Genomic DNA, 17,107 nt, shown 5'->3' on the forward strand with positions numbered 1-17,107 from the left:
GATACCACACATACGCTTTGGACAGGCATGGGCAACCGCTAGCCCTCCATATGTTTTGGCCTAATACTCTCATGATCCCTCACCATTGGTCATACTAGCTAGGGATGATGGGAACTGTCGGCCAAAAGATCTGGAGGGGAACAAGTTAACCACCTCTGTTCTAGGCTTTGAAAATTTTTTGATGGTCAGGTATGGGAGAGAGATTTGCCCATGCTAAAACAATTTTTAATTCCTTTGGGCTGAGGCTCTCTTGGCCTTCTTTGGTACTTCTAGTAGCATCCTGGGAACATGTTGGGAAAAGCAGTTGTGGGCAGAGATAGTAGCTTCAAAGACATTTCTGTGCTTATTTTTCAGAAGTGCACAACTTCTCACAATTTGCAAGGAATAATGTGGCCGCTGTCTTGATATATTTCTCTTCTTTGGTCTGACCACTGGGCTTTGGCTCACCTTTTTGAGGCTGAAGGGCATCCATTTCTGCTGCATTGTCTAAACTGTTATACAGTTTCTCTCACCACGAATATAGGACTACAATAAACAGAAATGACTCAAGAATAACACACCTCTGAAGAACGAAGTGTTGGAATCATTTTTTCCTTGCTAATTGGTCTCTGGTGTTCAGCTCAGGTCTCAGGATAATAATGTAGCATTTGGGAAGGAAGATGCAGGCCAATACACCAAGATTGGAGGCCAAGATGGAAAAGACCTCCACGGCCACCATGTATTTCCCCTTCGTACTCAGGTAGGTGGGGACAAAGGATAGCCAGACGCTGCAAAACACCAACATGCTGAAGGTGATCAGCTTGGCTTCATTGAAACTATCAGGCAACTTCCTGGCAAAGAAAGCCACACTGAAGCTGATGATGGCCAGGAGCCCCATGTACCCCAGGACAATGTAGAACATGGTGTCTGAGCCTTCATTGCATTGAAAGGTTATCTGACTGATCTGAGAGTGCATGTCAAACTCTGGGAAGGGGGGAGAGGTTGCCAGCCACACAGCACAGATGCCAGATTGAAGAAGAGAACAAAGGCCAACCACAGATATTCCCAGTCGATTCCCTACCCATTTCCTCAACCTGTTTCCTGGCTTGGTGGCCATGAAGGCCAGCACCACAGTTATGGTTTTAGCCAACACACAAGAAACAGAGACGGAGAAGATGATGCCAAACACGGTTTGCCGGAGAAGGCAGGACACCTCTCCAGGCCAGCCGATGAATAGGACGGAGCATAGAAAGCCGAGCAATAGAGAGGAAAGCAGGACACATGTAATGTTCCAGTTGTTGGCTTTGACAAGGGGAGTATGCTGGTAGCGAATGAAGATCCACAACACCACAATTGTGATTGTGGAAAACGAAAAGGCACAGCTAACTAGAACTGCTCCCAGGGGTTCTCCATAAGATAAGTAGACGACGCGCTTGAAGATGCATTGATTGTGTTTCTCATTTGGATACTGATCTCCTGAGCACACCTCACACTGATCTGCATCTGAAATAATAAGCAAGGTCTCAATATTTCCAATTTCTGGATTGATCAGGGATCCATTAATCATACCTCCCATGAGTTATATAATAATACTTTGTTAAATGTAGTGAAGAATCTTTTGCCAATTCCAAGTGAGAATTATTGGGCAGGTTTTCTATAATATTTGCATTAGGAATATGTGAAGCCACATCAGGAATATCATGTTCAAATCTTTCTTTTCTGTATGTGAACTTTGCTTACCATTACACTGCAACATGGTTTTCCTAGTTTTAATTGGAGGGGAGAGAAACACTAAGTACTGCTCATGTGTGTTTTGGTATTCGGTATCTTTAAACAAGCTTGGGGTTCTCAATAAAGAGCTTGTTTAAAGCTCTTTAGAGGCTGAATTGAGCTCATGGAAAAGGAAGGAGACATGCTCTCTAGTGAAAAACTGTTTGGTTGGATACAGCCTCTGGGCCTTTCATTGACTTCCTCCATAACAAGATGGAGTTTACTAAAGTTATTCATATACCTGTTGTGGAAAAAACAGTGATAGGAAATAACGTAAGCCCAGAGTTAAAGCATCTGAATTCTTGTCCTCACCAGTATGGTTTGAAATGCTCCCTTCTGGGCACTGAGCGCATTCATAGCAACACATCTGCTGCCCCTGCTGGACAATCTTGCTATAACCAGGGTGGCAGCTCTCGACACAGGTGGCGTGGGGGACTGTCTAATAACAAGTAGAAAGAGGGAGGTCAATGGGGGAAATGAACAGGTTTCTCATGGTTATAATTCTTAAATTCAACCCTCCTGCAGAAGAACCACACTAGGCCTATTGACCTAGCTTTGGAACTGCAGGGCTGTGCCTGCTACAACTTTTCGAGGACCCTTGGGCAACTTAACCTCACTGCTGTCACTGTTGCCTGTTCATTTGTACTCTCCATCCCAATCCAAACAATGCCCCAGAGAGAAAGGGTGCAATGAACGTTGGAGACACTGCTCTATCTCCTGACCCTGGTCCCTGCTTGCATTGTAGGGAAAACAAGCGAGGGAAGCAAGATGCAGAAGTGGTGATGGAAGCAGGCTCAAAGTGTTGGTGGTGGGGTGTGGACCTGAGCAGGAGAAGAATGATGCCAATGCAATATGCCAGCCCGGTTGTGTCACAGCCCTTACAGTGGCCCCTACAGGGATCATTCTGCACCCAAGTTGGTATTTGCGTTGGTGCCAACAGCTTCCTTCCTGATGCAAATAGTAACCGGGGGGGGGGGGGAGATTTCTTTTGAGGCAAGGCAGGAGAGGAAGTAGTTATACTTTAGCTTATTAGCCCACAGACAGACATTTGGAAGTCTTGGAGGCAGAACAAGTATTCCCAGTGAGTGAAGAAGGGTGACATTTTACTCCCTACTCACGGGCAAAGAGATGCTAAAAGCATCATCGAAAAAATATCCATACCTGTTGAAACTTGTGATTCCACACAATGGCACTTCCATTAATGACTAACTGTTTTCTGGCCGGAGCTTTGGCATCCATCTTCCCAACTTGGACTCTCTGGAATGATCGATTGGGGAATGTGACCAAGTTGACAATATCATATCCTCCTGCCATTTCCCCATTGTCATCAAAAAATATTTCTTCCCCAGCACTGTTGTTAAAGTGGATATTTCTCAGAAAAGAATGAAGCTGGAGTCAAAGAGAAAAGGTTATATTCTGTCAGATGATGTGGGGGAAGGGTTAATGCTCTATCTCTGAAGTTTGCTCAGATGTGACCGTTGGGCCTGAGAAATCCTTGGCCCACTCTTATCAATATCAATGAACGTGAGTTTTCAAGATTTTGTAGTTGCAAAAACAGACATGCAACATTTTTTAAAATTCCCTATTATTGAAGAGAAGATGAATGTTGTTAATGTTAGATATGTGTGGACCCTCCTGATGGAATCCCCAGAAGGTTCTGCTTTTGAGGTAGTGCTCAGGTCCAGCTTCAGGATCTGTGTCCTTGAAGGAGAATCTCAGAGGAGGCTGGTTCTCCTCTGCCAGGGTACTGGCTTTAAAAATAGAAGCAAAAATAATTACTCCTTGGAAGGTACTCCATCCAAAATGGCTGTACACTATTTAAAAGACTGGCCAAGAGACTCTGTTCTGAATGGCCTAGACGAGAGATGGGAAAACTATGCTCTGTGGACCAGGTGCAGCCCACTGGGTCTCTTGATCCACTGCGCTGTGAGGAATCCAACTCAACAAGCCAGTGATCAAGGAAGAGAGTGATATCTTCCTGGGTCGCTAGTTCACCTCACCTCCATCACAGCCCCAAGAAGTGGAGGAGAGGAGGGTAGAAATAGGAGGGGGTTGCAAGAAAGAATATACATGAGATAAGCACACAAAGAAAGTCTGGGGAGAGAGAGAGAGATTGCTGCTTTGGCTGCACCCACTCTTGGCAGGTGGAAGGAATGCAGCCCTCAGGCTGAAAATGGTTCCGAACCCCTAGTCTAGAGAGTGATTTGGAAATGGCTCTCCCATGTGGATCTGTGCAGGTGTGCGTGGGCAGGACTTTCCCTTTTGTTAACAGCAGTCTCTGACCCTAGCAGACACCAAACATAACCCTAAACCCTTTCCCTTCTTTACTCTTGTAAGAGGTGTGCAGAATTGAAGGAATAATGAGCTGGTTTGCATGTAATGACAACCCAGAATATGTGTTGTGTATGGGTTGTTGTTGAATCATGGGTTATTGTAGAATTATAGGCTGTCATTACATGTGAACCCAACACTATGGTTTAACTATGGGCTGTTAATGGTGAGCAACTGAAAGTTTGCAGCCCAACCAGCAAGATGGGTCCTCTTCCTGGGCAGTTAATGGTTAATAACTATTAACTTCAGGCTTGGGCATGGGACAGAAACGGCCTCAGTCGCCTTGGTCGATGATATGAGGAGGGCTCTGGATAGGGGTGAATGTTTCTTCCTTGTTCTCCTCGACCTCTCAGTGGCTTTTGATACCATTGACCATGGTATTCTCCTGGACTGCCTGGAGGGGTTGGGCATTGGAGACACCGTATTGTGGTGGTTCTGGTCCTTCCTTTCCGGCAGGTACCAGAGGGTAGCACTGGGAGAGGAGGTTTTGGACCCGTGGCCACTCATTTGTGGGGTGCCACAGGGTTCCGTCCTCTCCCCGATGCTATTTAACATCTATGTGAAGCCACTGGGGGCTATCATCAGGAGGTTTGGGGTGCAGTGTCATCAATAGGCGGATGACACGCGGCTCTACCTCTCATTCAAAACTTCACCAAGGTTGGCCGTAGAATCCCTGTCCAAATGTCCGGAGACGGTGAGTGGCTGGATGGGGAGGAATAAGCTGAAGCTGAACCCTGACAAGATCGAGGTACTTTTGGTGGGAGACAAGAGGAGGCTGGGGGATGTTGACCTGGTGTTGAATGGGGTACGGCTACCCTTGAAACACCAGGTCCGCAGCCTGGGGGTCATTTTGGACTCCCAGCTGTCCATGGAGGCTCAGGTGTCAGCTGTGAGCCGGACAGCGCTGTATCTACTCCATCTGATACGGCGGCTGTGCCCCTTCCTTCCCGACCATCTGCTCCCATCGGTAGTACATGCCCTGGTCTCCTCTTGTTTAGACTACTGTAATGCGCTCTACGTGGGGTTACCCTTGAAGACAGTTTGAAAACTGCAGCTGGTACAGAACGCGGCGGCTCACCTGATTAAAGGCAGCCGCCGGCGAGATCACATCACTCCAGTGCTGAAGGAGTTGCACTGGTTACCAGTTGTTTTCCGGGCCAAATTCAAGGTGTTGGTTTTGACCTTTAAAACCCTATATGGTTCCAGCCAAACCTATCTTAAGGAGCGCCTCCAGCAACACCAGACAGGCCGCTTAACAAGATCAGCCTCGGATGGCCTTCTCTCTGTCCCAACAGCCAGGACAGACTGGTGGGGATGAGGGAGAGGGCCTTTTCTGTGGTGGCCCCCACTCTGTGGAACTCCCTCCCTAGGGAACTCCGTCATGCTCCCTCTTTAATGAGCTTCCGTCATGCATTAAAAACGTGGTTGTTCAGGCAGGCATTGGGGTGGGTTAGGGTATTTTAGAAAATGTTTTTACTGTAGAATTTTATTGTTTTAAACTGTTTTATTGTATGTTGTACATCGCCCAGAGTGGCTGGGTGACCAGCCAGATGGGCGATTAATAAATTTAATAATAATAAAATTAATAACCAGAGGTAAACCATAGTGCAGGGTTCACATGTAATGCCAACCCACAGAAGTGGCGGATTCAAGTTAACCATGATCCAACGACAACCCCTACTCAAGCCATAGTCAAGGTTTTCATGATGTGTGAACCATTCCAGTGCATCTGGTTGCAGAAATACCTGGCTTCATGACTGGGGTGTGTGAACAGAAATGTATGAGAGTGATCTGAGCAACTGCAACAAACTGTTCGTTCTGATGCTGCTAGTAATTCCTGGTTAATTCTAATCGACTACCTCCAAGTTAAATCAAATATGCACACGTTTCTCAGCAAATGCATCACAGTGAGAGACAAGACCTCTTCCGGTGTCCCCCCCAAAAACAAGGGTTAAAAGCAATGTATGAGGAGAAGCACTGCTCCACCCTGCCCCTGTCCTGCATCGCGCTTGTCATCTGTACACATGGCGCATGGGTGTCTGCAGCAGGAGCCTCCAGTATCCATGGGGGCTCTCCACATCAGCCAGAACTCTGGAAAATCCGCGTTGTGGCTCACATGGAGAGCCACCGGATACAGAGGCTCTGTTCTTCAGACAACCACCCTCCAGAAGTCCAGAGTGACAAATGCGACCGAATAGAGGGGTGGGGCTGGAGCACTCTTCCTGCTCACCCAGTGCTGTTACCCCTTTTTTAAACACGCGTACAGGGCTACCGAGAAGAACACATGGAGAGCCATGCTGACCAGACCAAAGGCTCATCTAGCCCACATTTCTGTTCTCACGTGGCCAACCAGATGCCTCAGGGAAGCACACAGGCAGGACATTAGCATAACAGCAAACCACCCGTGATATTGGAGGTAGCATATAGCCATGGTAGCTAGTAGCCCTTAACACCTTTATGTTCCCTGAATCATCTAACTCCCTATTAACGCCATCCAAACTGGTGTCCATCTCTTCATCTTTTGGTAGTGAATTCCATAGTTTAACTCTAGGCTGTGTGAAGAAGTACTTCCTTTTTTCTGTCCTGAAGCACCCACCATTCAGCTCCATTGGATGACCCCCCAGTTCTAGTATTAGGAGAGAGGGAGAAAAAAACAACAACCAGTCTATTTTCTCCACACCATGGATATTTGTGGACCCCTTTATCATGTCTCTCATTACTCACCTTCTTTCAAAGCTAAATACGATTACTTTGTAAGAAGGTGATTAAATTACTCACCTTCTTACAAAGCTAAATACGAAATTCACCGCTTGGGGGTTCCAGTCTGTGCCTTAACAATTCCCCCACTGACCTGAAGAGCTAAGCTGGATCTGGTTGGCAGAGCAGAACATTTTCGCCATCACCACTTGATAAGCCTGGAAAAGAGTTCTGTCCTGTCCTTGGCCTGATTCAGCATGACTCCTTTGCCACTCAAGTTGACTTCCTATCAATTGCTAGCAATTGCTCCCATTAATCCCAAGTTCTACACCACCAGAAAGGGTCCAAGAGGGAGATACCTAGGCTCTCCAAAACTGAATGCTTCCATAATGCTCGTAGGAAGACTCTTTATCTCGGTGTTGATGCTTGTGCAGAGCGGGAACAAACCCAAATGTCCCTTGACAAGACCATGGCAATGGCCTAATTTTGACCATTCACCAGATCCCAGTCCAATGCAGAAAAGTAAATCCTACATGTGCCTTTTGCATGAGTGAGGCCCAATACTTCCAAAGGAAAGGAATTAAGAAGAAATGGAACTGTGTCTGTGTTGTCATACAGACATTGAAAAAGGGACAACAAGACAAAACCTGTGCACAGTAATCTGAGTGTTTGTTTTCAGTCATTGAAAACAATGTTTGTTTTCTTGCCTGAGAACAACATGGCCTACACCTGCAACAAGTGCAAGTTGATCACGCTGCTGGAAGACAAAGTAAGTGGACTGGAGCGGCGACTGTCAACCCTCCAGGGAATAAGAGAACATGAACACTGTCCATTCTTGGACAGAATGGGGGAACTACAGCAGCACAGGGCAGACCAGAAGCTTGAAGAGCAACAGCAAGATGAGGCAGTGGGAAATGCTGAGGTGAAGAAAAATGGAGTAGAGGATACTCCTTGGAAAAGGGTGACAGTTAGGAGAAGAAGAACTAGACGCCACTCTGCACCAGTGGAAGCAGTGGAGCTGTGGAACCGACTCCAGGTACTTGCGGATGAGACTGGAGGACAGCCTGCAGAGGAAGAATCACAGGGGAACCTGCATGAGAGTGAGCAAGAGGCTGAAGGTCAGTCAAACAGAGGCGATGAAACCCAGGCCTACAAGAAGAAGAAGAGAAGAGTGGTAGTAGTGGGAGACTCCTTGCTGCGTGGGATCGAGACCCAAGTATGTTGCGAAGACCCGTGGACTTGCCAGGTATGTTGTCTCCTGGGAGGACGGATTAGAGACGTGACTGAAAGGTTGCCTGCACTCATAAAGCCCACTGACAGGTATCCCTTTCTTCTCATCCATGTGGGAACAAATGATACCGCCAAGCAGAGCTACGAAGAGATCACGTCAGACTTTGAAGCTTTGGGAAGGAAACTCAAGAACTTTGGGGCCCAGATAGTTTTCTCATCCATCCTTCCAGTAGTTAGAAGAGGGATAGAAAGGGAATGAAAAATACTCTGGGTGAATGACTGGCTACAAAGGTGGTGCCGACGAGAGAGATTTGTATTCTGGGACCACAGGCTATACTTCCTGGAAGATGGGCTGTTGGCTAGGGACGGGTTGCACCTCACAAAGGATGGGAAGAATGTGTTTGGCCACAGCATGAAGAACTTCATCAGGAGGGCTTTAAACTGAATCCTACGGGGAAGGGAGATGTAATGTTGGGGGTAACAATGGACGTAGGCGCATGCAGTGCAATGGAGAGAACAGCTCTGATAGCGCCCAATAATAGTCTTCAGACACATGTAGGAAGAAAGCCAGACTATGAAGCACATGGTCTTCGATGTCTATATACTAATGCCCAGAGTATGGGAAACAAACAGAACAAACTTGAAACCTTAATACAAGACGGAAATTATGACCTGATAGGTATAACTGAGCCTTGGTGGGATGACTCTCATGACTGGAATACAGCAATTGAATGATATAACTTGTTCAAAAAGAACAGGAGGAACAGAAAGGGAGGTGGGGTTGCACTGTATGTGAAAAATACATATCTCTGCACAGAAATACAGGAGGAGGAGCTTGGTAGCCCCATTGAGAGCATCTGGGTTGAAATAAATGGAGCAAAGAATAAAAGGAACATGGTGGTCGGAGTCTACTACCGGCCACCCAATCAAGGAGAAGACAAGGATGAAACTTTTGAAAAGCAAATAGCCAATGTTTTAAGGAAAAATGATGTAGTAGTAATGGGGAACTTCAGTTTCCCCGATATTTGTTGGGAGACAAATTCTGCAAAACATGGCCCCTCCAGGAAATTCCGGACTTGTGTGGCGGATAACTTCCTCCTACAGAAAGTAGAGGAAGGAACTAGAGGATCAGCTATCCTTGACTTGATCCTAACCAACAGAGATGACTTAGTGGATAAAGTAGCAGTTACAGGAACTCTGGGGGAAAGCGACCACGTTGGACTTGAGTTCTTGGTTCTAAGGGAAGCAAAAGCTGAGTGTAGTCAAACACATACCCTGGATTTTAGGAAAGCTGATTTTAATAAACTCAGAACAATGATCAGTAAGGTCCCATGGCGAACGACGCTAACGAGAAAAGGAGTCCAAGATGGGTGGGAGCTTTTAAAAAAGGAAATTCTCAAGGCACAATCACAAACAATTCCAACAAGAAGAAAAGGTGGAAGACAACAGAAGAAGCCAATGTGGCTTCACAAAAAGCTTAGGGATGACCTGAAAACAAAAAAGGACACATATAGGAAGTGGAAAGAAGGCCAAGTAACAAAGGAAGATTACAGGCAGATAGCACAGAATTGCAGGGATGGCGTCAGGAAGGCTAAAGCTGAGAATGAGCTGAGGTTAGCAAGGGATGCTAAAAACAACAAAAAGGCTTTCTTCAGCTACGTGCATAGTAAAAGGCAGAGGAAAGAAATGGTGGTTCAGCTATTAAATAAGGATGGGAAAACGATAACAGATGACAAAGAAAAGGCAGAGGTGCTCAATTCCTACTTTGGCTCAGTCTTCTCCCAAAAGAGGGTCTATGACGCCCCTGGCAAAGGCGAAGTACAGGCTGAAGGGGCAGGATTGCAGATTGAGATCGATAGGCATATGGTTAAGGAACACCTAATTACTTTGAATGAGTTCAAATCTCCAGGGCCAGATGAACTGCATCCTAGAGTAATAAAGGAACTGGCAGAAGAACTCTCAGAACCGCTGTCTATTCTCTTTGAGAAATCATGGAGGACGGGGGAAGTGCCAGATGACTGGAGGAGGGCTAATGTTGTCCCTATCTTCAAAAAGGGTAAAAAGGAGGAACCTGGGACTACAGACCAGTCAGTCTGACATCAATCCCTGGGAAAATTCTGGAGCAGATAATAAAGGAATCCATCTGGAAGCACCTTGACAACAATGCCGTGATTACTCAAAGCCAACATGGATTTGTCAAAAACAAGTCCTGCCAGACAAATCTGATCTCATTTTTTGATCAAGTCACCTCCCTTGTAGACCGTGGGAATGCTGTGGACATCATATACCTTGACTTCAGCAAAGCTTTCGACAAAGTACCCCATGATCTCCTGATGCGTAAACTAGCTCAAACAACCATCCGGTGGATCCACAGTTGGCTACAGAATCGGACTCAAAGAGTGCTTATCAATGGGACCTTCTCAAACTGGGGAGAGGTAACGAGTGCGGTGCCGCAGGGCTCAGTCCTGGGCCCAGTGCTCTTCAACATTTGTATTAATGACTTGGAGGAGGAGGTGCAGGGAATGCTGATCAAATTTGCAGATGACACAAAAATTGGGTGGGATAGCTAATAGTTTGGAAGACAGAAACAAAATTCAAAGTGATCTGGATAGACTGGAGCGCTGGGCAGAAAACAACAGAATGACATTTAATAGGGAGAAATGCCAAGTTCTGCACCTAGGAAGAAGAAACCAAATGCACAGTTACATGATGGGGGATATGTGGCTCAACCACACTACGAGCGAGAAGGATCTTGGAATTCTTGTCTATCACAAGCTGAATATGAGCCAACCATGTGATGTGGCTGCAAAAAAGGCAAATGCTCTTTTGGGCTACATTAATAGAAGCATAGCTTCCAAATCCCGGGAAGTACTAGTTCCCCTCTACTCAGCACTGGTTAGGCCTCATCTGGAGTACTGTGTCCAGTTCTGGGCACCACACTTTAAGAAGGATGCAGACAAACTGGAGAGGGTTCAGAGCAGGGCAACAAAGATGATCAGGGGATGGGAAACAAAGCCCTATGAAGAGAGACTGAAAGAACTGGGCATGTTTAGCCTTGAGAAGAGAAGACTGAGGGGAGATATGATAGCACTCTTCAAGTACTTGTAAGGTTGTCACAGAGAAGAAGGCCAGGATCTCTTCTTGATCATCCCAGAGTGCAGGACACGGAATAATGGGCTCAAGTGACAGGAAGCCAGATTCCGGCTGAACATCAGGAAAAACTTCCTGACTGTAAGAGCAATACAGCAATGGAACCAATTACCTGGGGAGGTGGTGGGCTCTCCCACACTGGAGACCTTCAAGACGAGGCTGGACAGCCATTTGTCAGGGATGCTCGGACTTGGATTCCTGCATTGAGCAGGGGGTTGGACTCGATGGCCTTGTAGGCCCCTTCCAACCCTAGTATTCTATGATTCTATGATTCTTTGAGTGTGACAGGGCAATTCAATTGGCTCACTCCAAAACTTTGAAAATTTAAAAACTAAAGCATGAGTAATCCAAAGCTTATGCATTTTGAGAAAGCTGTACGTTTAGAGAAAGTTAATGCATTTTTCAAGTACACGTTTTGTGAACACAAACACAAGTTTGGAAATGTGCGACCATTTTTGAAGAAAATGCACTCTCCTTCATGTTGGGGATTGTGAATGGGGCATTTACAAGTGATTTATGAATAGAAATGAAATTCTCATACATCCATATAGCACAACTTCTTTCTTTTCTCCTCAGGCTTTTTGGTTTTTTGAATAGCCACAGCGAGTGGCAACAGCATCAACTGTGTTGGCAGCTTGGCTATTATTTTGCATCATCCACAATGCCCCATCATCATTCCAGGGCATTGTGGGGAGGAGAGGTGAAGAAAATTTGGAACCTTCCTGTGAAATGGGCATTGATATCTGGAGGGGTGGGTAAGAACAGGACAATTTCAGAACTTTTCTGAGAAAAAGTGTCTTCTGAGAAATTTGGCCGAGCTCTGATTGTAATCCTTCAGGGTTCAGCACCTTCCCCAGGGTCTTCCTAATATTCAGTTTCTGAGGGGTGATTGTGGAGACATCATGTCTCTAATGTAGATGCTTATAATATTCCTACTTCCTTGAATGTCCTGTAGCAGGTGTGAGGGGGCAGGATTGTGTCCAGATATAGCGACGAGGTGGAGCTCACACTGTACCAAAATCTGACCTCTGTTTCCTTGACATTTTTCTTCCCGCATGAAAGAGGTTTCCCTTTTTCTGCCTCATTCTCAGGGCATTGTATAATTTATTTTGAATTTCTTTTGGTGGTGTTTTTGAGCCTACCTGATCACTAGCAGTTGGCTGGGGGTGCTGTGTATTCATTCTATTACACGTCTCTCCATGGCTCTGCAGCCTCCTGGTCCGCACGTAAGAGAATCCGTGTCTTACCTGCCATGGCTGAAGTTTCAAAAGATTCCATCTGCCTCTCATCTGCATTGCCCTCTGTTTGGCCGTTGATGAATACATGGCATGGAGAGCATGTGCTACAGCATAGACAGCATTGTAGATATTGTAGCTCTGGCCAGACATCCCCGTTTCAAACACAGATCCAGAGAGGCTCCCCAGCTTCTCCTTCCCAGTACAGTTGTCCATATTTGGCAAATCTAAGTTATGTATTGGGAGTGAACAGAGAAATGTACTGCACCAGAACTGATGGATGAAATAAATCTTAGATTTATATGGATTTATAGTTTCAAGGAACTCTTGATATCCCGGCACCACATTTGTGTGAAGTGAGAAGGACAAGGTGCCATTGAAGGATTTTCTTGTGAACTGATTGGAACGGAAAACAGCAGTGAAATCCCACTGAGCTGTTATGATCCAAACTCTTTCCATTGGACGCATCTCTACGAATTCATAATATTCTAAAATTTTTCTTAAACCCTCCATAGACTGACCATGCCCATGGACAAGGAACACATTGATTTGGTACAACCAGAGTGTAGAATGTATTCTTCCTAGAATGTTAGTAAAGATCTCAGTGGATGCCTGACTTGTCACAGTTGGAATTGATTTTGTCAAAGCAATGCAGATACTATTCTGTAGGAGCCTTGGTCTCAGAGTTCGAAGAAATGTTTCTCCACTGTCATCATCTGAAATGAGGAGGCCAATCCAAGTCCATCCAAAATGCTTTAGAAGCTGAACAATGCCACGATACTGAGGTTCTTCATTTGGAACCATCCGGAACAAAGAGGGGAACTGAGTTTCATCACTCAACATGGGGTCAAAAGAGCCATATGTAAGCTAAAAGGAGAAAAGCATTTTTAATGTATAATCATTTTTTTAAAAAGAAAAACAAAACACAACAACAACATAAACACACAATACACATACACTAAAATATATCTTAAAATTGTAAGATATCTTCCTTTGGCTCCCCTTACACAAAAAATGCTTATTATTATTCTCTAGTTCTTAACTTAGTTGTATATCATACCTTGAGTTCACAGACATCTCATTTCTCTCCTAATTTTAACAACGACAACATCAACAAAAAGAGAATTAACCATCTCAAAGTTCAAAATCCACATACATAGATATCATTTTTCTCTGTTTCTTCTACAAATTCTATAAAGGGTTTCCAGTCTAACATAAATTTAATTGTGGATACTTCTTTAATTATAATGGGAAGTTTTGCCATCTCTGGCAGCTCCATCATTTGATCATGATCAAATCCATCAAAAAGTCTACCATAAATGATAAAATGTTCCCCCTTGATCTTCACATTTCCAAAAGAGAAAAGCATTTTTTAGAAATGAGAAAGACATCCCTTTCTTCTTGATTCAGCTAAATGTGATCCTTGAACAAATCATGAGAGGTTAATCTATTCCAGGAAGCAGGGGAAGGGCTGTAGCTCAGGTTACACACATATGCTTTGCATGAAGAAGTTCTGGGTACACCCTTGGTGTATCAAGGCAGAGCTGGAAACACCCCTGTCTGAAAACATGGGGAAAAGAAAACTGGAGAACATCCAAAATGATCCCATGTCTCAGGATGTTGCAAAAATATATGTGGTTTTATTTTAAGAAACAGCCTTCTTCAGGGGCTAGATTAGAAAAAGAAGAAAGGGACAAAAGCACATAAATATACATTTAAAATACTTTAAAAATAAAACATTCATTTTAAAACATGGTAATAATGCTAATTGTCACACTTCATAATTCCCTCTGATTACTTACTCAGTCTTTAAATATAAATGCCCACAGAGCTCACTGAAAAACAAAGTCTCCAAGTTGAATCTTGTGACAGATGGTAATATGCAATAGTCTCTCTCTCTCTCCTCTCTCTCTCTCTCTCAGAGATATATATAGGCACAAGGTCCCCCATTTCTAGACATGCAGTATATTTCAAGGGTGTGTGTGTGTGTGTCAAAAGTACAGAACTTTACAGAAGAGGCTGAAACTCCAGCTTCAAGTCTTCTTTAAAAAAAAGAATCCTATTGTGAGTTCTAAAAACTTTTCGCAAAGCCCAGCCCATTTATGTTTTGCAGAGTGATTTTGTTCTACAAAATGCACTCCCAAAGGAGTGCCATGTTTCTTGCTTCTAATATTGCACAGATCTTCAGCTAATCATATTTTAAGAGGCCTGAACATGTTACTCAAATAAGTTTGTTACATAGGAATCAGAGGGCATAAATCACCCAACATGTAGTACAGGTGGTCAGTTGTTTCAGAGTAGATTCATTTCCAATTCATCAAATCTTTGGATTCGGTCATCTACCAAATGCATTTGCATTGCACACACTGTTCATAGGGGTGGTGTCCTGTGGGTGTTGTAGCGCCTTGGAAGACTTTGTAGTCGATCTCTTGTGCTCCCTACAATCGCTCTTTATTACTAGCACTGTGCTGCATTTTTCAATCTGTTTATTTTCGACCATTCGTTGTGGGGAGGAGTGAAAAGGAATTGCACACGGAAATTGGTGGCAAGTAGGTGGCTGAGGGGAGTGGGGGTGCTCCTTCTTTTATCGTTTCCCCCCTGTTCTGTCCGTGCAGCCTCCCCAGCCGCTCCAGCTTCCTGGCGTGGCCCTGGAGGACTTGGCCCAGGCTTCCTCCTTTGGGGCTCCCCTGTGCTGCGGCCTGCAGAGTGCCTGACAGGCAGCTGAGAGAGGCATTTGGTTTTGCTTTGTCATTCCCAAAAGTCCTTTTAACAACAGCAAGAAGAAAAGTCCTACGGAAAATAACAATCCCTCCTCGGGCAGCTTTCAGGCACAGCAGGCAGCTGCACTGGAAAGCCCCAAGGGAGGACGTCCTGCTGCGGTCCTCCTGGGCTTTCAAAGAAGCTCATGCACCGGAGGCTGCAAAGACAGAACAGGGGGAAATGGTAAAAGAAAGAGTGCCTCCCCCCCGGCCACCCCCTTACAGTAAGGTAGGCACTGAAGCTCTGTGCCCTGAGAAGATCTTCCAAAATTCTCAGCAACCCAACGCAAGAGGAAGAAAGATGGCAGCCTCTTTCATGGGGAAGCAAAGAGGCTGAGAAAGGGCAGAGGGGGCTTTGGCACAGCACAATTTATTAGCTTGTCCTTGAAGTTCCTTGTTCTTTAGAAGGAAATCATAGGGCCTGTTCAGATGTCATGCTAAGCCATGGTTGTTGGGGAATTTCCGGTAACCAAAGTGGGTAGTGTGTCATGTGGGGGGAGAAAAGCTTGTTCTGTGTGCTTACTAAGCCACCGCCACGAAAAGGTTAAGGGGCCTTGGGGTGGGTTACTGTTATGTGTGGCAGGCTCCCCGGTAGCTTAAACGGGCTCCATAGGACCTCCAGGCCGCAGCCCTAGAGTCCGCCAGCGTCTGCCGCTGAGGGAGATGCTCTAGCTGCTGCAGACTTTCTCTATGGCTGTGCGGCCATTCAGGACACTAGTGGCCCCTGAGAGCCCATTCACGTCACGGTGGATGCCGGGATGCCAGCAAACCACTCCGGTAAGTTCGCCAGCTAACTACAGAGGGGTGGTTAGCGGATCCACACAGTGCCACATGGTTCCCGGTCAATATTCTTTTAGGTTATTTTATGCAAGTTATATTTTGATGTGATGCCAGAAGTATATTTCTAATAAAATTGAAAAATTGATCAAAAATGTTTCCTTTACTAATTCTTGTTATTAAAAAACCTACATTAAATCCACTTAAAATTAATTTTGGTGTATGTTTTGTTGAAGAGTATTATTAGCTATCGATAGATAACTGGGGTCCAAAGGGTTCCTAAATACTGGAGTTACAGTTTGCAAACACTCCGCAAAGCCCAAATCTGTAACTGTGGAGAATATGGGCTAGGAAGAGCTTAGGCACTCTCCTTCCAAGACATCCATAGCAAGAATGACTTGACATTTGGACTCTGCTCAACAGACTGAGTGGAATCTTTCAAAAATTCTGAGGGGGACCTACACACCTCCCTTTCTTAAGGTTAGGGCCGTGCTTCTACACAGAGGCACATACCTGTGGAACCTTGTATGTGCTTAAGATGATGGCCATCTGGATGGAGTTCTGGGAGGTAAGCCCACCTATGATGGCCATTGGTCTCTTCTCCTTGTCACAGATGTAGTTGAGGGGATACCGTTGTGCTGTGAAGAGTAAGTCCAAAGTGGTCCAATAGGCTCTTCCTGGACTAAAGGCATTGTCATAGATCATGGATCCCAGTGTGATGTTGGGTAACAACTTGACATTCTGGCTGACCTCATGAATGGCAAAAACAAAGGCGAGGACATATTGGTAGTTTTTAGGCATTACGCTGCAATGAAAGTTTCATAGAGTCTTACAACCGGATATCAGAGGAATGAGCTCATTTTATTGCCATAACATTCTAGATCCTGACGCTGCAACAGCAACAGCAAGAAGAACAGCAAGTCAGAATCAGTGAGCAGTCCAAAGCCTTTTAACTGTGCTCCCATGCATGCTTTCTGTTGGCTTTGTTTTATTGGACAGGCAGGAAGTCAATCAGTGCAGCTTTCTTGAACAGAGGCCTTGTGATAATGTCCAGTCTGTGCCTTTTTGGCAGCTCTAAAAGAGAGTCGCTTTATCACTTCAGGCACTGGGAGCCAGTCATAGAAACTCTTGCTCAAACTCAATGAGCGAGACCCCTCTTGATGTGACCCGCCTGACAAC

General features: G+C 45.2%; 1 protein-coding gene across 1 annotated transcript; it reads right to left on the reverse strand.

The window, feature by feature from the left end:
* Nucleotides 1-583: 583 nt before the first annotated feature.
* Nucleotides 584-16,477, reverse strand: LOC146342462 (vomeronasal type-2 receptor 26-like). The gene is made up of 5 exons (XM_084808554.1): nt 16,442-16,477; nt 12,405-13,259; nt 2,911-3,138; nt 2,062-2,188; nt 584-1,482 (listed from the first exon to the last, which is right to left on the reverse strand). The coding sequence occupies exons 1-5, from the start codon at nt 16,475-16,477 to the stop codon at nt 584-586; spliced, it is 2,145 nt and encodes a 714-aa protein (XP_084664680.1).
* Nucleotides 16,478-17,107: the final 630 nt, after the last annotated feature.

The sequence above is a fragment of the Heloderma suspectum genome, chromosome 6 (assembly GCF_057233095.1).
Source record: "Heloderma suspectum isolate Gila_16-S chromosome 6, 16-S_ref, whole genome shotgun sequence".
NCBI lineage: Eukaryota > Metazoa > Chordata > Lepidosauria > Squamata > Helodermatidae > Heloderma > Heloderma suspectum.

Bases quoted from the DNA above. Each gene is read 5' to 3' on its own strand.
- LOC146342462 (XM_084808554.1), bottom strand. From the start codon at position 16,477: ATGGCCATCATCTTAAGCACATACAAGGTTCCACAG. The intron at 2,189-2,910 runs GTATGGATATTT...ACTTGTTATTAG, and splicing joins GGAATCACAAGTTTCAACAG to ACAGTCCCCCACGCCACCTG. The intron at 1,483-2,061 runs GTGAGGACAAGA...TTATTATTTCAG, and splicing joins GAGCATTTCAAACCATACTG to ATGCAGATCAGTGTGAGGTG.